General features: G+C 39.5%; 2 protein-coding genes across 5 annotated transcripts in view; one reads left to right on the forward strand and one right to left on the reverse strand.

Moving 5' to 3' along the window:
• Window positions 1-24785, reverse strand: part of C10H7orf50 (chromosome 10 C7orf50 homolog) — a 200222-nt gene that overhangs the window by 156825 nt on the left and 18612 nt on the right. The window lies entirely within an intron of this gene.
• On the forward strand, window positions 3778-9386 carry GPER1 (G protein-coupled estrogen receptor 1). Its single transcript, XM_030579165.1, has 2 exons — window positions 3778-5449; window positions 6842-9386. Exon 2 carries the CDS (start codon window positions 7281-7283, stop codon window positions 8355-8357), a length of 1077 nt encoding a protein of 358 aa, XP_030435025.1. The 5' UTR covers window positions 3778-5449; window positions 6842-7280; the 3' UTR covers window positions 8358-9386.

A 24785-nucleotide genomic window follows, 5' to 3' on the forward strand; every position in this document is an offset into this window, starting at 1 on the left:
AAGTTGCAGTGGGGGAGGTTTAGGTTGGATATTAGGAAAAACTTTTTCACTCAGAGAGTTGTGAAGCATTGGAATGGGTTACCGAGGGAGATGGTGGAATCTCCTTTCTTAGAGGTTTTTAAGATCAGGCTTGACAAAGCCCTGGCTGGGATGATTTAGTTGGGAATTGGTCCTGCTTTGGGCAGGGGGTTGACTAGATGACCTCCTGAAGTCCCTTCCAACCCTGATATTCTATGATTCTATAACATGGAGGGGCTGGAAGGTATGTAATAGGGTAGTGGACTAAAACTCTTTACTGGAATATATACGTCATCCTAGGATCAGGGGCTCAAAGCTTCCCTTAAGATTCAGGGTAATCACTGCTGGGACACGATAGCAGGAAGGTCCATTTAGTTCTAACAGTCTCTCTGGGCTAGAAGGAACTAGGAAAGAACTGGTCCTGTAGGAACAGCCAAGAGGGGGTGGTGAAGAAACTTCGGCTAAGGTTTATATGGTTATGGTTTTTAAAGTTATCACTAACAGCTATGGGGTAAAGGCTGAACCTATTTACCAAAAGACTAGCGTGCACTTTCCTTCCCTTAATAGCAATAGCTCTGTTAACCACCCTTTCTCCTGACAGAGTCACCGAATCTGCTGAGAAATAATCCACATTTATTTCTGGCCGTATCACCATAAATTAACCGGTGGCATTAGTTAAAAAAAGCCAAGGGTGAATATTTTGTGGAATGTGTACATATGCTCCTAAGCATACAGTTTGCTCTGGAAAAAGCCTTTGTCTTTCACTGTAATGCAAGAGATCTAGGCTGCTGATTGCTGGGGGATTGGGTGTTAATTTTAGTGCTGATGAAATACATTGGAATGGCAGCTCTAGAGGCTAAGGACTTGCTTTCACTGCAACATTTAGATGTTACTTTTATATTTACTTCACAGTTTTAGACTCCGACTCACAGACTTTAAGGTCAGAAGGGACCATTATGATTGTCTAGTCTGACCTCCTGCACAACGCAGGCCACAGAACCTCACTCAACTCCTGTAATAAACCCCTAACCTATGTCTGAGCTACTGAAGTCCTCAAATCATGGTTTAAAAAGACTTCAAGGTGCAGAGAATCCTCCAGCAAGTGACCCGGGTCCCACGCTGCAGAGGACAGCGAAAAAAACCCAGGGCCTCTGCTAATCTGCCTGGAGGAAAATTCCTTTCTGACCCCAAATATGGCGATCAACTAAACCCTGAGCATGTGGGCAAGACTCACCAGCCAGATATCAAGGAAATAATTCTATGTGATAACTTAGATCCCACCCCATCTAATATCCCATCACAGGCCATCGGGCACATTTACTGCTAATAGTCAAAGATCAATTAATTGCCAAAATTTAGGCTATCCCATCATACCATCCCCTCCATAAATTTGTCAAGCTTAGTCTTGAAGCCAGATATGTCTTTTGTCCCCACTGCTCCCCTTGCAAGGCTGTTCCAGAACTTCACTCCTCTGATGGTTACAAACCTTCATCTAATTTCAAGTTTAAACTTCCTAATGGCCAGCTTATATCCATTTGTTCTTGTGCCCACACTGGTACTGAGCTTAATTAGTTCCTCTCCCTCCCTGGTATTTATCCCTCTGATATATTTAGAGAGAGCAATCATACCTCCCCTCAGTTTTGCTCCTCCTTCCACTGGCTATAGCTTTCCTTACCATCTGGGAATGCTCCAGCACCTATCCCAGTCCTGTCCTCCAATGCTCAACTACTGCACACCTCCCAGTGCTGTCTCAGGGCTTTTCTTCACTATGGGGGTTAGTCGATCTAAGTTATGCTACTCCAGCTATGTGAATTAACATATCTTAGGTCAACGTACCCCAGTGTCTTCATTGTGCTGTGTCAATGAGAGACGCTCTTCTGTCAACTTACCTTAATCTTCTCGGGGAGCTGCAGTACCAGGGTCGACCGGAAAGTGCTCTACCGTCAATTTAGCGGGTCTTCACTAGACCCACTACATCAACCCCCATTGCAGCGATTGCAGCAGCATTGATCTCCCCATAGTGAAGACCAGCCCTCACACTTCTTTTGGTAGATTTTAGCTGCCTTCACCTCATATACCCCTGAGAAACTCTAGCAGGCTCCTCTGCAATCTGCAGCCAGCAGGGGAGGTTGTTTTGCTGGTAGCATGGAAGGGGGGCTGCACTGCCTGGATTCCTCCTTGCTCTGCTCTCACTCAGGCTCCTACTTCAATTACAAGCTCCACCCTTTGTGCACTATAATGGCGGGGATATAGCAGTGAGGCTGCTGTTGCCAAATTATGTGGGAGTGATGGCTGCTCTTATATATTTAATCTGTAAAACTATTACTAATACGTGAGAGCACACAGGAATTACAGTCACTGAATCCCGTACGTTAAAAATAAAATTCTTAAATACTATTACATACTTGACTGAAAAATCAAAACACTCAATTGTTATATAGTTACAAATAAACCTCTTGTAAAAAGAATAAATCACAATTAGATAACCGCTTCTCTTCTGAGTCTCACATATCCCTAGACAGAGTACCAGTAATTATCAAGTGCATTCTTAGCAGCAATAAAGTTGATGACGTACGTCAGGAGGTACCATAAACTCCAATAATGGCATGATTATCATTTAATATGGGTTGTTAAGATACCCTTTACTATCAAATGTGTCTGGAATATCAGCAAAGCTAAGGAGACAGAAGGTGTACAATGTTCAACAGCCACTAAAATTTGTTTGAACCATTTTATATCCCTTTTTACCATGGCAAGGCTGAATGCTAAAGATGTTACTAGATTAATCAATAACATTGATGTTATAGCTGGACAAACAAATCTACATTCAGATTTGAATAGTTTTCAATCTTTTTTTTTTTTTTGGAGAAATGTTCAGCGAAACTTCAGTAGAGCATGACCCCTTCAGACTATAAAAAAAGTATAATGAATATAGAACTCATAACATTATAATAAAATAATGTTGTGTTTGACTTTTTTCTGCTTTATGAAAAAAGCTACTTAATGGCGAGTTTCAAAGAAAATATCTTGGAAATTTAAAAAAAAAAAGTCTGTTTTATCCAAAATGCAAAAGAATTAGTACTTTTTTTTTTTTTTTTTTTTTTTTTTTTACAAATTACGTATTTTAACATAAAGCCAACTGATGTTTGAAACTTGGAAAACAAACATCTTAAACAGAACCTTTATTTTGGTGACACTGTCCCCTCTATAACTGATCACAACACAGGGAGGCAGCATTTTTGCTGCAATGGGGCTAAGAAATGCCCATCATCCACTTATCTTCTCTGTGCAAAGCCCTTTTACCAGAGGTGAAAGTAAGTCGGTGCGGTCCCGTATGGCGTACCAGCAAGAGCCAGTATGCTGGGCTGGACCGCATCGACTTCCACGGTTGGGATTGAAAGGGCAGCCCAAAGCCCTTTGAATCCCGGCCGAGGCTGAGATTTGAAAGGCTCAGAGCTCCCCGCCGCTGCGGGCAGCCCAGAGCCCTTTGAATCCCGGCCGCGGCTCTGGCGGCTGGTCTGGGGCCGGGATTAAAGGGCTCAGAGCTCCCCGCCACTGCGGGCAGCCCAGAACCCTTTGAATCCCAGACACAGCTCTGGCGGCTGGGCTGGGGTGGAGATTTAAAGGGCTCAAAGCTCCCCGCAGCTGCGGGCAGCCCAGAGGTCTCTGAATCCTGGCCACGGCTCTGGTGGCCGGGCTGGGGCCAGGATTTAAAGCGCTCCAGGCTTCCCTCAGCGGCAGGAGCTCTGGGCCCTTTAAATCCCTGCCCCAGCCCTGCAAAGCTCAGGGTTCCCCCTGGCAGACAGAGCCCCAAGCCCTTTAATTTGCCACTGAGCCCCGGGGGACTCCCAGCCACCTCTGCAGCTGGGAGCCCGTGCTTGATTTAAAGGCCCTGGGGCTCCGAGCCACAGCTGGTTCTCCAGGGTCTTTAAATCCGAGAGGCCACGCCTCTTCTGGATGAGGCCATGCCCCCTCAGGACTCCGGCAGTACCGGTAAGTCCTGTAAGTTACTTTCACCCCTGCCTTTTACACAAGAAAACAAAATCTCCTCTGTTACTTTAAAAAAAAAAAAAAGAGACACCAAAACAACTCAGGCAATTTTAACAATGTTTTGTAAACACATAAAAAAGGCATTAGGCTGACTATTTCTATCCCAAGTTGAACCTGTAATTTGAAATCCTTTTGAAAATCCTGAACACGAGGATATATGCTTAACAAGACCTTCTGCAGCCTACCTTAGGAGAGTAGCTACAGAATACTGTATAGAAGTGAAGCAGTGAGTGGCATTTTACAATAAAAAAGTCAGACCATAAATATAAAAAACAGAAGTAAAACAAAAAGCTCTGAACATTGTGCATATGAACTTTAGTTTTGTTCTTTCAAATGAGAAATAAGGGTTAAAAATACATCTCATTTTAGAATGTTCTAAGACTTTCTTTCCAGTTCTGACAGAACAATTCTGACAACCAGCAGGTGGTGTTTGTGCAATTGTCAGCTAGTTCTCTGCCCCTGGAGATGAAATGCAAAACTCCACCTGCCATAGTGGGGTTTGGAAGCAAGACTGATTCTCCAAATCAACTGCATCATTACACTTATTTCATACAGGTGGTTTTGAGCAGAACAACTAAGCAGAGTCAAGTTGAGGATATATGTGCATGTGGAAAATGAAATGCAAAGGATTAACAGAGAAATAGGACTCTCAAAGAGGACAGGAAAATTTTAGTCACGTTTTCAGCTCATTCATGAACTAAGCTACTATTTTTCTGAAGTTCTAATATTTCTCTTGGACTATGAAAGTCTTTTAAACGCTTAGATAAACTGAACAATATTGCTTTAGGTGCACAGTCAAATATGTTTAGTTGCTATTCAAAATTAATCTTAGAACTGGTGCTCAATGAGCATTTGAATCTACAATTTTATCCTCCCTCAAAAACAAAGGAAGGGTAAAATGAAAGCTATATTAAGCATCATCAAGATAGTTGATAGATCTGAGGGAAAAGATTCATGTCTAGTTCTGGTAAAGAAAAGGAACCAGCAGAAATGGGGTTAATTCTAGCCTTAAAAGGAAGACTCTGCAACACCACACTTCAAATGAACACAAATTAGAACGACCCTGGGAATCTATAAAGCCATGTTTTATTACCAAGGATCTGCAGTAAGATCTGCATTTGCTGCAAAACAATTTTCGTCATTTATTTATGATGTTTAACAGAATATGCTTTTATATGGATGTTTTGTTACTAAATTGTTCAACAGGTGACATTCAGTGCAGCATGGTATCACCTAAATAACATTAAAAGTTTTTACTGCTGGTATAGCTGAAATTAACATATCCACTAACAGTGTATCTGAATATAAACCAGCCTTATGGTGTTTGGAAGAAAATCAGATCCGAACAAATGACTATGGATGGACACACAGGAATTAAAAGGTAAATTCTAACACTTTACATAGCTACAAACAATCTAATCATTGAACTTCTTGGTTTGTTTTTTGGTGGACTTTTATGTATAGTTAGATTATCTTTACAGATCTACCTTTCTAAAACATTAATTTTTTTAAATATTAATTTTCCTTTCATTGCATCTGAAGCAGTTTATCACCTCATTCAAGAACAAAAATTGTTTCTATTATGAAAATTTCAGAAAAAGGCAACAATTCAAATATAAATGGCATGTTTAGATCTCCAATTGAAAAATCAAAATGACCTCTGATAAGCAACATTTCATAAAAATGCTTTTGTATGAACAAAGACTTGCATTGCAATAATGCCTCAAAATATAACCTGCTAATTACTAGCAATAGCTGGAATGATTTTTAAGTCATTAAGTCAAAAAATAAATTTCATAATAGAAGATATTTTAATTCTGTACAGTGCTAAAAGCCTGATCTTTCTCTCTCTTGGGATGTGCGCCACCAATATTTAAAATCACTAAGATTTAAAAATAATAAAAAGATAAAGCATCTATTAATTCATGTGTTTATCCAAGCATATCTTTGTATGTGTTCTACAGGTATACATTTTCACTTTTATAGTACAGAACAGAATGTAATCATCTTATTACTAACAGGTTTATTATTTTAAAAACAAAATTATATAAAATCAACTATAAAAATATTCAAATTGACCATTTTCTTGCCTTTTTTAAAAGAACTTGGAAACTTTTGCCAAGTTTTTAAGTTTACATAAATTTACATTTATAAAGTTCATATTTTTCACGTTGGTATGTTGTTTTCAACTCCATTCCCATTATGGAAGTTAATGCAGTATAATTTATTGCAAAGAAAATAAGGTTAAACATGAAGATAGTGTAAATTAATACAAATTCACATTAAATTGAGTTTTTAAAAGATGTCTTTTCCTTCTGTCTCTTTCTCTGCAAGCAGAAGGTATCAAGGGCATTTCATCTGTCTAGATTTTTTCTAATATTTTTGCAGCCAAAGCCTATGCTACTTAATAAGCTTGCTATTTGACTAGGAAAACAAGGAATATGATACATAGGAAAGTTCCTCTCTTCTACTCCAGAGATTAATGGGTCAACTTCACTGATTTATCCCCCTCTCATATTTATCAATGTTAAGCGTTCCTGATTAGCACACAATGTTTGATCAGAATGCTCCTAATAATCACTCTCTCATGTACATTAAATGCTTTTTTTTTTGCTGAACATTTGTTTTCAAGCATCATGTTCCTAAACACACAATCACTTGTGTATGTAAGTGTAAACCCACGATCCATATATCATAGAATGCCCAGGCTTTAAAAAAGTTAAAATAAAACATCTAGGCATGAGTTTAATAATTTTTCATTTACTAATTGCAGGTCCAAGGATTTTCAGTAATTGTTAAAAGGAATGAACGAACCTAAAATTCTACCATTTTCCAAACCGCAAGAAGGAACATTTGTGAAGAAACATTTGTGTATGTGCAATTCAAATAACCATAAAGTTCAGAAAGGTCCTATATGATCTGAAAGATTAATTTTCTCATTTGTCTTGTGCATGGCATCTTACAGATAGAAAATTTCTTAAACAGTTTACTTTTCTGTAACTGATAAATTTCAGCCAATTTCAAGCCTAATTGGTTTGGCTTCCATTCCATTTCCAAACAGTTAAAACATTTTATACCAAAAAAGTAAACCTCTTTCCAAATCCTTAAAATGCTTGCTGTAACCTCTTTGGAAATCTCAACAATTTAACCATTTTGGCACTGAAAGTCAAAGCGTGAATACTGATGTAATCTTTCCAGCAGAGATCCTAACCATGGAATCTTACACAGGAGCAGTATCACCATTAATTTGTAACAGCACATCTTTTGAACTAAATGGATCACATTTATGTAATGAAAGCATGTCTTCTGTCTTGGCTGATAAATCAGAAGAACAACAACAATACATTATTGGACTTTTCTTATCATGCCTTTACACTATTTTCCTTTTCCCTATTGGCTTTGTGGGAAATATTCTGATTTTAGTTGTGAACATAAGTTTTCGGGAAAAGATGACTATTCCTGACCTGTACTTCATAAATCTTGCAGTAGCTGATTTGATTTTAGTTGCTGACTCCCTCATTGAGGTTTTTAATCTTGACGAAAAGTATTACGATATCACTATAATTTGCACATTCATGTCTCTGTTCCTTCAGATTAACATGTACAGCAGCATTTTCTTTTTGACATGGATGAGTTTTGACAGATATATAGCACTTGCAAAAGTAATGAGGTCCAACATATTTCGGACTATGCAGCATGCTAGATTAAGCTGTGGCCTCATATGGATGGCATCTATCTCTGCAGCACTAGTGCCATTTACAGCTGTACATTTGCAGCACACTGGAGGGGTCTACTTTTGTTTTGCAGATGTAGAAGAAATCCAGTGGTTAGAAATAACCTTGGGGTTTATAATCCCCTTTGTGATCATTGGTCTTTGTTACTCATTAATTGTTCGAGTTCTTATAAAAGCACACAAACACAGAAGTCTTCGACTACGGCGCCAAAAGGCTCTTCGAATGATTTTTGTAGTCGTCCTGGTTTTCTTTATCTGCTGGCTACCTGAAAATGTCTTCATTAGCATTCAGCTTCTTCAAGAGAAAGGAAAGACACTCTCTTCAGGCAACCAATCTTTTCGGCATGATTATCCCCTCACAGGACATATTGTAAACCTAGCAGCCTTTTCTAACAGTTGTTTGAATCCTCTGATTTACAGTTTTCTAGGTGAAACTTTTAGAGACAAATTACGGTTGTATGTTGAACAGAAAACTAAAATGTCAACATTCAGTCGTTTTTGTCATGCTGCCCTAAAGTCAGTCATTCCTGACAGCAATGAGCAATCAGAAGTTTAATTTAGTAGCGCTGTATAAAAACCATAACTGAAAATTGCACAAATATAGAACAAAACGCTTGCTACTAACAGTAAAATATATGTATATATAATGCCTTGCTGAGTACTGAAGGGTTATACTCTAAATATTTTTAAGACAAGACTTTAAGGTGGAAGAATACATTTTAGTCAGATTTATACTTAATTATCAGTAGGATTACTAAAAGCTGACTAATAAGGGGCCTTTAGTTTGCATTATACATGTATGAATGATAATTTATCAGAAAATGTTATCAGACTAGGAAGAATCGAGATAACTCAATTATCAGAGAATAGCTACTTTGCTGTCATATGCTAGGTTTTCCCATTTAAAAAATGAAGCTGACACAACAGTGGGAAAACTCATTACAACACATTGATGTGGAGGTGCAGAAAAAAAGTTATTGATTTTCCATCCAAAGATAGCCATTTGACAACTTTGCTAAGAACTACTGTGCTGTACACAGTGCTGGATATGTTTTCTGTTCTAACATACATCTCAGGCATTGATTTTTTTTGTTTCTCTTAATGTAATATAGAGCTAGAATGAAGATTTTTTTCCCCTACTTTGTAATGTTCACATCAACACATCATCAAATCTGAAGTCACGCACAGTATCCTGCTCACCTATATTACCTTATCTCAGAGAATCCATCAAAACAAAATTTACTGCTTCATTTTATTTTTGAATATTGTCCATAGGAAAATGAGAGTCTTTTGTCACAAGCACAAACTACAGATTAAAGTGTCATAATTAATGAAACTACTGCTATCTTCATTTAATGTGTGTATGTATATATATGGCGACTTAAATAAATGTGTTTGTGTGTGTATGTATGTAGGTATACAAATACACACACACACACACTTACATCAGTCACCACATTTAAATTTTAATATTGTAACAATATCTGTCTTGGTTGTAAGAATGGAATATTGTTCTTTTTTTTTTAAAACTGCCTTCTGCAAAAAATGACATTGTAAGAAACTCATTAAAATGTTGGAAGCCTCATTATTTTTGGAATCTCACAATTTCTGCAACTGAGAAAATGATGAGCCATCAGGTCTTTTTCCACATCTACTGGCCTTTCTGGATCTTAGATACCTGCTGGCTTCTTTGTGGATTTTCTCCTTCACAGAAAAGTCATATCAAGAAATAAAATCTTAAAGTTATGCAGTGGATTGGGTGTAGGGGGACTTTTCCAAATTCTGCCAGCCTGGAAACTAACAACAGCTTTGAACTCAGATGCCCTGGCATATGGCATGGAACAGGTTACCGCAAAGCCTTCACACAAGGTGCTATCAAGTCTTAAAGATCACCTCACAACCACTAAAAAAACCCTCAAACATTAAATCAGAGCAGCACTGAAATATTACTTATGTCTCTGAAATGCACAGAAGACTACACATATACAACTGCCTCTCTACATTCAGGCAGTTACGCATGCAAATCTCTCCAAACTGAGATAAGAGCCCTTCATTCCTACTTCTCATGTATTCTACATGATCATGGTTATGAAATATGAACAAGGGGTTTTTAGATCATTTTAAAGAACATTTCTCATGAAATTACATTTCTTCTGAAATATTTGAGTTTCTTAATGGAAGCTGCAGTCACAAAGGACTTGACCTATACGTGCCTAGGTACAACTGGTTGATGGGTGGATTAACAACACATTTAGTTAGACAGATATTCCTCAAATTGATTTACATGAAAACTGTATGTTGGTGTTTCCTATACCTGTTTGTTCTGGTGTTATTTGCATATTTTCGTCATCCACAGCATCTAAGAAACAAATTCACTTTTACACATCTTTCCCGTGGGAGTGTGAATCCATCTCCTCTCAGGGAGGACGTCTGCTTTATCATGCCTTGTACGTGTAGAATGAGTTGCTATACAACACTTAGCAACAAATCTCCCATATTTCTGCTATCTAACATGTGGTATTTTGTCCTTTTCCCACCCACTTTCATCTCTGTAATTAACCAACATTATTCATCAGCTATTGATTTGCCAGTATATATTAACTTCATCGTGGAAAGATTGGCATTTCAACTGACATAGAATCAAAGGAATGGATTCTTCTCTCAGGTAAGCACTTCAAATGATAAAAGTCAGCTACCATTCATGCATGTACAAAAATCCTGCATTGTTCCTGGCAAGTGTCAAAATTACCAAAATATCTTATCTGTAGTCAAAAAAGCCCAATCCAAACCAAAAAACAATACCACAGATCAGTGATTTGATTTTATTTAAACTCACAGGAGGAATGCCTATTTGTTTTTGGAGCCCCAAAGCAATGTTTCTTCTTGTTATTCATGGATTGTAATTATATCTGTTGGATCTATGTGCTGGAAGAAGGCCTTTTCATCAGCACCAACAGATTATACAAAAAAGAGAAAGCATTTATGTTCAAAGATCTACCAGGGTAGCACATATGAACAGATCTCCCCTTCCTGTGCAATTAGCTGTTTCTATATGTAAAACTTATCGGGAAATCACAATCACATACTATTTACTCACCCAATCCCAAGTCCTTGAATGTTCTATACATGATAAATGTCTAACTTTGGAAATCAGTAATTTTTGACAATGCATCTTCAAAACCCTGAAAACTTTTTGGAGTCAGCTACCATGAACGTTCAGATACCACAATGACACCTAGAAATATCCAGGCAGGTTAGATTGTTACAGAGTGAAAAAACAATGTGTAATGTCAGGAATTAAAAAATATGCAATTCCTCTTACTGACACAATACACCACATTTAGACTCAAAATTACAAGTATGCCTTACCAGGATGAAGAAAAGCAGTTTCCTGCTGCCTACACATTTTAGCTTTGAGTATAATTATGTTGTTCTTGAAATCCTAGCTACAGTTCTTCGAATTACTCACTAAATAAAGTCCTCTGCTACGGTACAGAAACAGCTCACCTCCTCCCACCACTTCTCTATCTTCTGTTTTTTAAATTCATGTAAATGAAGTAACATTCACATAAATGCCATTCAACATCTATGTTCACTTTATCATATACAGCTGCAATTAAACATAATCCACCCACACCATCCAGTGGGAGATTAATAATTTTGTCGCCCCAGGCCCTGAAATAAATTGCCACCCCAGCTCCATATGAACTTATAAAACATCAATATTTTCAAAATCAACACCAATATTTTCACTTTTTACTTCAGTACTACTTTCAACAATTTTTTCTGTCTCATTGTCGGCACTAACTGATACAAAGGAATCTATTTTGCGCATTTTTGATATCATTTCATTTGCCCTTTCTTTCTTTTGTATAGCATTTTTTTTTTAAACTGAGAACCACTTAACTTCTTCCTTCCAGCCATATTATGAACGTTTAGGATTCTCACGAGTATGTTTACTAACTGGCGTCGCGCCGTCATTGGCAGTTTCAATATGTGCCATGATTGGTAAATTGTGGTGTCACTGATGCCACGATCACAAAAATGCTGCTATTATAATTTGCCGCCCCTGCAAATTTGTTGGCCTAGGTGATAATACACCACTGACACCATCACATATAGGATCAACTTGTCTCAGGAGTTTATCCATTTACAGAAAGGACAATAATTTGCCAAAGCAGGTTTCCCCTGCCCCTCTTTGAAGTTGGAAGGTGTGCTTATCATTAAATATAAAGTGCTTTTGTAGGGGAAAAAGGGGTACTCTGGGTTGCTCTCCCATTTTCTTCCTCAACATCACCTTTCAATCCCACAATACAATGACCTACTCTTTAGCCAAGGAAAGTAGGTCAAATCTCCTACTGGAGACGATTAATGTTGTTCCAAACACTAGATCATTTAAGAAAACACGCCTCCTCCTCACTTCCAGTTCACTCCCCCTACCAATCTTCAACTCCATGAAAGAGAGACAGGGTTTAGGACTCAAATTCGAGTCTCTCGTATAGCAGGAACCAAAAATAAAGTTATCAGTATTTTACATCGGCTATTGATTTTGAAGAGAACTTTTACCTGCAGCAAGATTCTAGAGACTTTAGAAACAATGTAAAGTTACAAAACAATATTAAATCATCATTATTCTAAATTAAACCCATAATCTAACTGCAATATTTGTATTGCCAATTGTGCGAGGAGCAACAAACAATGTTTTGTGTCACTGGACAGACCTATCTTTTATCAAAAAACAGTTTTGCTTTAATCTAAATTAATCTCATTAGCAACTATTTCTAAGAATGATTAAATTTAATTTTAATTAATGCTTTTTATAAATGTAAATGCATTCCAGAGAGTATTTTGACTGAATAGATTTCCCCTGTAAAAAATAAAGGATGTCCCAACATAATGTGTATAAATGATCAAAAATCAAATTAAAAAAATTTAAAATATAATTTCAAGGGTAACCACTCAAAATTCTAAATAATTCAACCTTTGGAAAGGACTTCATAGGCATTGCTAAAATGCTAGATGGATGCTGCACAAACACTGTATATAAAATTTATATACATTATAGGTGCTTAAATACCTTGCCGTATTGGGGCTTAGATGAAGTGTCCGGAGACATGAGAAAAATAGAGTATTACCACTAAGGGTACTATTTCAAAAGTTCCCAATGAATTAGGAGCAAGTCCCACAGAAAAAAAAAATCGATGAGACTTGTGCTCCTAAATTATGTACGGGCTTTTGAAAATCCCATTTTACATTAACAAACCTGTCCCTTGAATATGTTCAGTATTAGCAAATGCCAAATACGGAGATAAATCAAAAGACTGGCCAGCACAAATGAATGACACATCCAAATATGTTGTTTAGTGGGAGATTCATAATGAGAGATAACTATAGATAAGTCACTAAAGCAACTGCCTCTGACAACTGTGCACAGGCCTATTTGAAAAAACAGAGGTCTCAGTCCACTGCCAGTAGAGAGCTGTCTTTATTAAAAATGCTAACCTGTGAGTTGGCACTCACTCTCAGTCGTTTAGTAGTCTCAGAAGAGACACCAAGAACTGCATGTGCAAGGACAACATACTATCTTCTCATAACTTCAGGTGGCTCCCCTCCAGCATAGGGCTGAGAAAGAACAGTGGGAGAGCGTGAAGAAATGTCTCCAACCGCCTTTTGTACACGTTTATAGATAATTAGAAGGCCAGTTTCCAATGCTGTTCATCTGGCACCTTTGAAAAACACTACATTCACTTTCAATTAAAAACCCAACACTACAAACTTAAAAGCGTTGCTTCCTTCACGATTGCGTCCACAAATATAGGCTATGTCTACATCAGGAGATGTGACTCCTTTGCTTGTATACACATACTCACACTAGCTTTCACTGAGCTAGCATGAGTATAAATGGCAGCGTAGCGGCAGTAGCACATGTAGCAGTAGTGCAGGCACAGCTGAGTCGTGCTAACTACAATCCCGCCTGAACCTGGAGGATAAGTAATCAACACAAGGCCTTAGCTGTGCTTCTGCTGCACTATGCATGCTACTGCAGCTACACTGCTATTTATCGTTTGCTGTGTAGATGTAGCCTAAGACATAGTGCTCACCTTTGTTTTCTAATTTCTTCAGTGTACCTTGACAAAATAAAGCCCTTATCTCTCAAACTGGTTAACTAATATATAAAGTCAGTCCTGCTAAGCTTTTAGGTAGGCAGACTAAAAACACCAATGCTTTCACTTAAATGAATTCCGTAAACATTTAAAAAGAAAAAAAATCACTTCTATCTGAAAAGTTTGATCCTATTATTGGGATAGAGCTCACTGGGTCACCTGGTGCTGATTCTACTACTTTTTTCCAGCTGCTAAATTGCATTCAAGCTAAAAACATATTAAAAACTTCCCCCAAACTACTTCAGTATGTAAGAAATTGCTGCAGTTAGCATAAATATTATAGGACTACAATAGGAGGGAAATGAGGTTGTTTGTGCAGTTGTGAATGGTAGAGGAAGTGGGTCCACAAGAATTTTTCTATTAAGTAGTAGTCCACACTACGAAAAAGTATGAGAATCCATGACATACAGGATATGATTAAAGAATTTATGATCAGCTCTTTGATAGCCAAGTCAAAAAAGAACTGAAATGTCCATTAAAATCTAATACTATTTGACAGCAATTTCTACAGATGTAGGAAAAAGCTGAAATTTAAGTAAAGAAATCAGCTGTATGAAGCAGCTAATTTTGCTTTTTAATAATTATCCATCATGGTAGTCCAGTGGATTGGTTTTGATTTTTGTAGAAAAAGGAAGGAAAGAAAGAAAGAAATCAAACTTTTTTTTAAACTTACAGCAAAAATAGAGATACCGTATAAGAGTGAAAATATATTTCTAGCTGGTTTTAAAAGATTCCCCCTACTCCACCTGAAACTTTTTTCCTGGTTACCCATTCTGGTCACCATCCACACACCTAAGACAGCCTTGACAGGGCTGCCTACAGCAGAACACAAGATACCATTCCAAGAGAAATACACATCTCCTTGGCCAGCAGTGAATTTCATGCCTGCAATATTGATTACATTCATGGCAGTTTGTGGCCAGCTGCATCTGTGCCTTGCTATATAGGAGATGTTTACAACAGGTTACAATGTTTTATTTGTTTACATTTAACAAATTTGTTGCCAATGAGCTGTTTTCACCTTAGAATTGGCAAGAGCAAGTAAGGGATTTTTTTTTTTCTTTTTAAAGCAACAACTTAGTCTTCGGTTCTGCTGTCAGGGTTTCAATACCATGTTTGACCCTCTGCTGCATGTTAATAAGTAGACATAGGATCTCAGAACATGAACAATCTTCATTAGATTTATAATTTAGGTATGTTTTTTTCAAAGGTATTATCAAAACTATTTACATTGACATGTTACTCTAAACTTTTAATACTTGGCTTTAGGCTTCCTTTTAGTCTTCCTTCCCATCATTCAGTGATATGACAGAACGAGGAGCTAAGAATAAACAGCTACCTACTGAGCCAACCAAGGGAGCTGACAACTGCAAAGCACTGCCAATTCTGCTTGTTCTGAGAATCTGAGATGGCACAGCTTCATCTCATTACTTCCAGCTCTGCCACTCAAATACTGCAAATTTGCAGTATACTTTGAGGAGCAGCTCCGGTGAATTTTGTAGTAGCATTAAAGATAATATGAACCTCAGTTTTGGAGACTCTGAAGTAGCTTTGATAGTCTCCAGCAGAGCTGATGAACTCCAATGCCCAATCCCATGGGCTAATTTCCTGCTTTTTTTTTCCCCCCCAAATTCCCATCTTCCTCCACATCATATTTTTAATAATATGTTCTTTTCCATAATCTTATAACATGATTACAAAAAATATTAGTTTTCTCCCCATACATAGATACATTTTTGGTATATTTTTAATATACAGGATTTTCACTTAAATATAATGCTGAAAATGACTTATAATATGGTCTTAAAGGTTTTTGAAAAGTATCTTGTGATAAACATTGTGATTTAAGAGTTTGGGGAAGGATGCACTATTAACTAGAAATATTTTACAATAATGCTGTGCAAGTTCTAAATAAGAAAGGTCTTAGCATTGGGTACAAACCACTATTTAAAGAAATCCTGCTTAGCTTTTTACTTTTGTATTTACTAATAACTACTGTGATGATTGGTCTATGGACAACTTATGAATTCTGACTGATGTTATGAAATTGCTGTATCATTTGTGAATTCAGTCATATTCTGTCAAGGCTGTGTTCAAGTATCTCCTTAATCCCAGATCAGGGACAACAGAAGGTAGTTAAACCTTGATGGCTACCATTCAAATTGGGAGTGTCTTAGGACAATGGGATGGCCACATCCTCCTAAGTAAAACCAATTTTCTCCAACTTCTCTGCAAAAGAGGCCTGGTCTACACTAGGGGGCAGGGTCGATGTAAGATATGCAACTTGTAGCTGAAGTCGAAGTATCTTATTTCGACTTACCTCCCATCCTCACAGCGTGGGATCGATGGCCACAGCTCCCCCTGTCGACTCCACTATCGCCGCTCTCCCTGGTGGAGTTCCAGAGTGGATGTAAGCACGTTCGGGGATCGATATATCGCGTCTAGATGAGATGTGATATATCGATCCCCGATAAACCGATCACTACCCACTGATCCAGTGGGTAGTGTAGACATACCCAGAGAGTGGGGTTGGAAGAGTGGAAAATTCCCAAAGAACAAAAATCAAGCATTAACACTGAGATTGCAAGCAGTGGGATGGGGGGGGGGGAAGAGAAATCGGAGGCATTCACAAAGTATCAGGGGTAGTAGCCCTGTTAGTGTGTATCCACAAAAACAACAAGAAGTCTGGTGGCACCTTAAAGACTAACAGGTTTATTTGGGCATAAGCTTTCATGGGTAAAAAAACCTACTTCTTCAGATACATGGAGTGAAAATTATAGATACAGGCATAAATATATTGGCACATGAAAAGAAGGGAGTTACCCTACAAGTGGAGAACCAGTGTTGACAAGGCCAACTTTTTCCACTTGTAAGGTAACTCCCTTCTCTTCATGTGCCAGTATGTTTATGCTTGTATCTATAATTTTCACTCCATGTATCTGGGAAGTGCGGGTTTTTTTGCCCACAAATGCTTATGCCCAAATAAATCTGTTAGTCTTTAAGGTGACACTAGACTCCTCATTGTTTTTAGAGACAAAGGATGCTTGGGCAAGAGAGAACAGAGGGGCATGCTTTCATAGCAGAGTGCCCCCTCCTTTCTTAACTACAGAACAAGCTGATAAAGGAGGAGGAAACTGGATGCAGAGGAAAGAGAGACTCCATGATTCAAAAGAGAAGCCATGTGCAAAAGGTACTGGCCTCCTAGAATAGTGTTTCTCAAATGTGGCCACCAGGAGCTTTTTTTGCAGCCACAGCCTCCTGGGCTGTGGCTGTGATTGTGTGTGTGTGTGTATGTGTATGTGTAGGCAGAGAAGTGGCAAAGCAGCGGCCCCTCCCTGTTGCTCCTGGATGCATCGCCTTCATGTTGGTTACTAGGGCCACCAGCAGCGGTTGGACCTGCCCCCCACTGGAGACATCTGGGGCACAACACTGGAAGCAGGCAGACAGTAAGTTCCCCACCTTCCTGGGGCAGTGGGGCTCAGGCTTTGTTCTTCAGCCTTCGGGAGCGGAGCGGTAGGCTCTGGCCATGGGGCTTCAGGCTCCAGCCCTGGGCTCTGGCTATGTGGCAGCAGGCCCCAAGCTCCAGCCACACAGCCTTGGGCTCCATCACCAGGCCCTGTCTGTGGGGCTTCTGGATCTAGATACAGGGCTTCAGGCTCCAACCCACAAGTATTTTAGGAAAAAAATATGAGAGTAGCCACCAGCAAGAGTTAGTGGCCACACTCTGAGGCCATCCAAAAATTTGTCCTGAGAACCCTGGTCCTAGAGGACTCTGACCTGAGCCCAAAGAATGCACAAGAGTGGTAAGGAAATGGAGGCAGAGAAATGTATACAGGTATTTTATTATTTTGTCTAGATCTGTACATTTCTTACGCTAGCTAACATAAAGAGCTATTGGTCTATGGAACCCTTACAATGCTTGTGTCTCTATTTGTTTCCATTATCACATGTCCCTGGAGAGGTTAACTGTAAACCTACATTTCCCACAAAGTTGGAGCTCTGAAAGAGGATGTGCTAAAGCTACTGGGAACTTTGAGGGGTCAGCACTTGTCCTGGGTGCATGGCCTTGCTGACCCAGGCAGGAAGTCCCATTGTCATGAAGTGATAACAGACAGAGTCTGGGCCCAGGAAGCATGCAAGAGAGGCCAAGGAAAGAGACAGTGTTGCAGCCTAGTGTTGTGATATCCAGAGGAAAGAGCTTTACCAGGTTTGTGACAATTACACTCAAAATATACATAAAAACCATTCCACTGTTTAAATTAAACTATTTCTTTTAAAAATCCCCAGTCTGCTTGGACTACTAAGTGCAGTCACTGGTAATTGTTAAAAGTTTGGCAAATAACTAGGAAAATGTGTTCTGGGAAGACAGACAAAAGAAGGAGAAAGAAATAGTGTCGAGAATCAAAGACGTTGACTTCCTTTGGAGTTGGGATGGGAGTTTTTTGATGGAGGGCCATCAGTAATAGAATTCCCTAACACAAAAGGTCAGGATAAATTTGTTTCTTACCTCAACACAGGATATATTTCCTGTTATAGGCCTTCTCTCAACAGTGACAGCAACATAATGGCCATCAAGTGTTATCATCCTTGCCATAGAGTTCTCCCACATAGGAAGTGCTATAAAACTTCACCTAAGCAGCAGCAATGGAGAAAGTCCTCAGCTGAACACTGATACATTTTAATTCTTGTATTCTGGTGACTAGATACCACAGTAACAGGAGCGCTAGGGATGGAGGAGAGGAAAAGAGAGCATGCACAAATACAGAAATAGGTACCACGTGTGGGTGTAATGGCATCCCAATCATCTACCTGTGGATTAAGGAGAGAGAGAGAGAGAGAAAGGGGGGGGAGGCAGAGTTAAGAATGTGTTTGGCAACCATTTAAAAATTTCTTGGCTTTCAAATATCAATAATAACTGAAGTCACAGTTTACTTCTGACATCATTACAATCTTAATGTAATTATGCTTTTTGTGTAGGTATTCATAATAAAATGAAACTGTTTATATAGTGAAACTTTGATTTGTTGATTTAGTTATGATATGGTTCTAGTTCTGGGCCAGATTATCAATTACTGGGACAACTGCTAGATTTCTTGAAACTGATTGTGCATTCCAAAATTTTAAGCACAATCAGAAGAGGGAGATGCACTATAAGACAGTGACTCTTAATATGTTGTCCACACTATAGAAAAAGTTTGAGACTCTGAATTGTAGCCCATCAGGTTTCATTTTTAGATTAGGTGAAATTATTCACTGAAAATAAGATTAATTATGAATTTAGGCCTTGCTTCCATTTGTAAATTGCTCGAGTGGATCCATTTTTTTTTGTTGGCATCCTTTCGTCTACGAGATGGTGGGAATTGCAGCCTATGATGTAGATGGTTTGCAATGTCTCATATGACTGAATAGGCCAATCCAAGATTTGCACAATCTTTGGCAGTTATTGCAAATATATCTTGGTTGGGAGCTGCTTGCTTCCTACAAGCTCTTTTCTCCTCAAGCTGGAGGCGCCAGATCCTGTCATGGACTTTGATATCTTGATGGAGAAAATGGCACCACTTGTTACGATCACTTGCCAAGATTTCCCATTGTTCAGGATCAATTCCAAATTCCTTTACATCTCACTTGCATGTGTGTTTATAGTGAAGCTTGGGACATCCTGTTGTTCTTACTCCCTCTGATAGCTCCCCATATATCATGTCCTTGGGTACGCATCCGTCTTCCAACCTACTCAAATGGCCCAGCCAGCGCAGTCATCTTTTTGTCCTTTGAAGAACCTCTCCATTGGTGACTTTATCTTGACATTTCATGTTGAGTCTGCAGTGTAAACAACGTAGGTGGAAACTGTTCACCCTTTTCTCCTGATAAGCCTAAGTTGTCCATGTTTCCCCACCATACATGAGAGTGCTGAGGACGCAAGCTTGGTACACTAGCATTTTTGGTCTTGATGGTAAGCTTTGAGTTGTTCCATACTCTTTCAGTTAGTCTGCTAAAGGTGGTTGCAGCCTCTCCAATGCAAACATTTAGTTCTTCATCCAATGAGAGGTTGGTAGTCACTGTCGAACCTACATAGCTGAACTTTTGGACTACTACTAGCTGGTTTGCATTTAAGATGATTGAAGGATCTTGTGAAATCACCCATCCTAATACAACCATTTTCTTGACGCTGATGGTGAGAGCAAATGCCTGACAGGTACTTGAAAGGCAGTCTATGAGTTCTTGTAATAGATCTTCATTGTGGGCTATGAGGGCCACATCATCAGTGAACAGAAGTTCCCTGATTAGCACTGTTTTTACTTTGGTCTTTGACTTAAGTTGGGACAGGCTGAAGAGTTTCCCACCTGGTCTTGTGTGGAGATACACTCCATCTTTCATGTCATTAAACGCAGAGTTCAAGAGTACCGAGAAGAAGATTCCAAAGAGTGTAGGGGCAAGAACACATCGTTGCTTCACTCCGCCTTTCATCTCAAAGCTGTCCAAAGTGGAACCGTCAAGCTGGACAGTTGCTCTCATGTTGTTGTGGAATGAAAGCATAAGACTTAACAGGGTTGGTGGACTTCCTATCTTTTCTAGTATTGCAAATAGATCCGCTCTGCTGACTATGTTGAATGCTTTTGTTAGGTCCACAAAGGAGATGTACAACGGTCAGTTTTGCTCTCTGCACTTTTCTTGGAGTTGTTGGAGAGAAAATATCATGTTTATAGTTGATCTTCCAGCCCTGAATCTGCACTGTGATTCAGGGTAGACACAATTCTCTAGCTGTTTTAGGCAGACTAAGATGACTTTCGTGAAAGCTTTTCCTTTTCCTGCTACGCTTAGTAGTGAGATACCCCTGTAGCTGTTGCAGTCGCCTTTTTAACCTTTATTTTTATACAAAGTGATGATGTTTGCGTCGCGCATCTCCTGTGGTACCTCACCATCTTTCCAGCACTTAAGTAGCAGCTGAAGAAGATACAGTAATAGGCTGTCTTTCCTGCACTTGAGGATTTCCGCTGGGATGCCATCTTTTCCAGGAGCCTTGCCACTTGATAGCAAATCAGTGGTCTTGCTTAGCTCTTCTACAGTGGGCTCCACATCTAGCTCTGGCACAACCTGCAGTGTTGGAATTTGGTCCAGTGATTTGCTGGTGATGTTTCTTTCTTGTGCATATAGCTCTGAATAGAGTTCAACCCAACAAGAAAACTGTTTGCTTTTATCTGTAATGATTTCATCTCTGTGCAATTTGAGAGGGGCAACCTTGTTGACAGTGGGACCTGGAACTTTCTTTAGGCCATCATATATGACTCTGAGGTTTCCATTGTCTGAGGCTGTCTGTATCTCTTCACAGAGCTTGATCCATTAATGATTTGCACAGCATCTGCGTGCTTGCTGTATATCAGTTTTTGCATGATCCATTTAGGAGTTTTGTTGTTTTTTTTTTATACGTAGGTGTTTGCTAATAGTCTGAACAAAATTTTCAAACTAGAAATAAATTCACTATTATTTGTGTTGTTGTAGGAGAATATGAAGCTTCCTCTACAATCATTAGTGGTCAAACAACACAGCAAGTTCTTACTTGGAAAAATAATACTGGGAAGTATAAAACTTTTTTTAGAGTATTGTATTGAGATTGAGAACTGGAAACAGAGAGCCAGCATCATGTGATGAGTTAGCTCTCTGCAGACAACCAGCAAGTGCTCCAGTGAGCCATAGTTTGCAAACCACTCAGCTATAGTAATGCAACTTACATGCTGCAAGAACTTCTCTGAACTAACAGCATCTGACACTTTGCAAGCTTTCAAAAACTTGACATCCTTGCAACATGGTTCAAATCACATCTTGCAAACCATATGTTTCTATTTCCCTGTAATACCTCAGGGTTTTGTAATGGGGCCATTACAGTACTTTCCATTGACATGTTTCCCACTTGCTTCGGTTTTCCATCATTATAGTATAACACCGTCATGGTGATTACACACCATGAACTTTTTTTCCTCTCTCTGCTTTGGTTGCAGCCTCTGTTCTGCTGCAGTGTCTGGCAAAGATTCAGGATTAGATAGCTCCACATTTTCTAAACCACAATTTGGAAAGATTGAAATGATGTTGGCTGGTTTGTGACATGTGTCTGTGATGCCTGTAGCAATTTCCAGACTTCAGGCAGTCAGCTTTTGCAGAGGGAGCACGAGATAATGAAGCGCAACAAGCAGCCAAGGGCAGGCAGCTACCGACAAAAATAAACGGAAGGGCTCACAAGAGTTGGCAGCTATCTAATCTAGTCCAGACAAATCTTTGGAATTAAACTCCAATGTCCCTATTTAAGTAAAAACCACTTTTACTGTACCCTGAATTTACAATGGTACAATTCTTTTAGAAGAAATAATTTAGGAAATGCAGGGTTACCAGGCATCCAGTTTTCGACTGGAACACCTGGTCAAAAAGGGACCTTGGCAACTCCGGTTTGCTCCGAGCTGCCGACTGGGCCATTAAAAGTCCAGTCGGCAGCACAGTGGAGGCTTGGGGCTAAGGCAGGATACTACCTGCCCTAGCTTCACGTGGCTCCTGGAAGTGGCTGCCGGGTCCCTGAGGCCCCTAGGCACTGGGGCGGCCAGGGACTAGGATATTCCACACGCTGCCCCTGCCCTCAGCGCCAGCTCTGCAGCTCCCATTGGCCGGGAACCATGACCACCACACAGAGCCACCTGGCCGCCCATGCACCTAGGGACCTGGGCGGCCACTTCCTTGGAACCGGGACCCCACCCCCAACTCCCTACCCCTCCTGCGCCCCAACCTCTCATCCCCTGCCCCACCCCAGAGCCCACACCCCCAGCTGGAGTCTTCACTCCCCTTATACCCAACCCCCTCATCCCTGGCCCCACCCTCAGCTGGAGCCCCTCACCCTCCAGACCCCAACCCCCTACCCCAGCCTAGAGCCCACTCCTGCGCCCCAAACCTCTCAGCCCCAGCTCCACCCCAGAACCTGCACCACCAGCCCAAAGTCCATACCCCCACACACACACCGTAACCCTCTGTCCCAGCCCAGTGAAAGTCAGTGAGGGTACGGAAGAGTAAGCGACAGAGGGAAAGGGACGGAGCAAAGGGAAGGCGAGGCCTTGGAGAAGAGGCAGGGGAGGGGTGTTCCATTTGTGTGATTAGAAAGTTGGCAACTCTAAGGAAATCACAGAACTACAGGCCTCTACCCAAAACATCGGAAAGTATAGACATGAGCATAGCCATGATCACAATAACTTTAATCAAGAAAAAAAAACAGTAATCCCTCACCTGTTCCACATAGAATCAGAAGAGAAAACAGGGAAGAAAAAAAAGAAAACAGCAAGTAACAAAAGTGGGAGCCTCATTCAAAGTCAACTGAAGTCAATGGAAAGACTCCCATTGACAGGCTCAGGCCTAAAGTGGGTAAAAATGAGAAACAAAGTTTCTGTTCTTTAAAATATAAGAAAAAAATATGAACTAAGCAGAATGTTACTAGCTAATAAAGGCACATAATTTTTCACACACGACCATTTTTCTCTAGACTGTATATAGAATCTATGATTATTCTTGAAGAGGTCAGTACTACCTCGTGGCTACAGACTCTTGACAAGTTTTCATGAGATTTAAATGGTAAGCAGGGATTTGTTTCACTCTGCATGTGTGGTCTGTGAGCACCTAGCTCATTGCAGGCACTATCATAATGCAAATAAAACAACTTAAATATAATCCATATGCAGGGCAATGTTTCTCTGATGCCACTGGAGCTAGATAAAGGCATTCAAAGGTATAATCTGGTTCTTAGTAGTTCTTAAAGTCAGAGATTCTCATCCTCTCCCACACCATTAAATGTGATATCCTAAGAACATAAGAATGGCCATACTGGGTCAGAATAATAGTCCATCTATCCCAGTATCCTATCGTCCAACAGCAGTCAGTGCCAGATTATTCAGATGGAACGAACAGAACAAGGCAATTACCAAGCAATTCATTCACTGTAGCCCAGTCTCTACTTCTGGCAGTCAAAGGCTTAGGGACCCAGAGCACGAGGTTGTGGCCCTGACCATCTTGGCTAATAGCCATTGATGGACATATCCTCTTTTTTTTAACCCAGTTATACTTCTGGCCTTCACAACATCCCCTGGCTACAAGTTCCACAGGTTGACTGTGTGTTGTGTGAAGAAGTACTTCCTTATGTTTATTTTAAACCTGATGCCTATTAATTTCATTGGGTGGCCCCTGGTTCTTATGTGAAGGGGTAAATAATTCCCTATTCACTATCTCTACACCATGCATGATTTTATAGACCACTATCATACCTCATCTGCGTATCTGGGGCTGCTTCTTAGATAGTAATCTGAACTTAATGTCACCCTTTAATGTTGAGAATGAATCTCAGAAAACACTATAATTCCACCAGGAATCCATCCTATTAAACTGTTTTACCTTTCCTAAGAACACTCGTGAAATAAATAAGAAATATTTCTGCCTCTAACTGCTGTTTCCTCAGACTATTCCTACTCTTATTAAGAACTGATAGCAAATCTAGTACTCTTAAAATTCCTGAGAAAGCATTTCTGTTCTACTGACCTGCATAATATAACAGATAAACATTTGGTAAGCATTCACTAATTTTGCTTGGTTCCAAGACTACTGAACAAAAGTTATTTCATTTATTAGTATTCATTAATAGCTAAAACAAATATGAACCAATCTTTTCACCTCACTTAGGTTATTTAGTTTATAGATGCAGAATTTTTTTTCTGCCTCTGGGGGATATCAAATTATATTTACATATCAAGCAAAAAATAGTTCTCCATGAGTTTCTTATTTATATTATGGAATTTTTCCAA

The sequence above is a fragment of the Gopherus evgoodei genome, chromosome 10 (genome assembly GCF_007399415.2).
Source record: "Gopherus evgoodei ecotype Sinaloan lineage chromosome 10, rGopEvg1_v1.p, whole genome shotgun sequence".
NCBI lineage: Eukaryota > Metazoa > Chordata > Testudines > Testudinidae > Gopherus > Gopherus evgoodei.

Excerpts from the sequence above, each read along its gene's own strand:
- GPER1 (XM_030579165.1), top strand. The coding sequence starts at position 7,281 with ATGGAATCTTACACAGGAGCAGTATCACCATTAATTTGTAACAGCACA.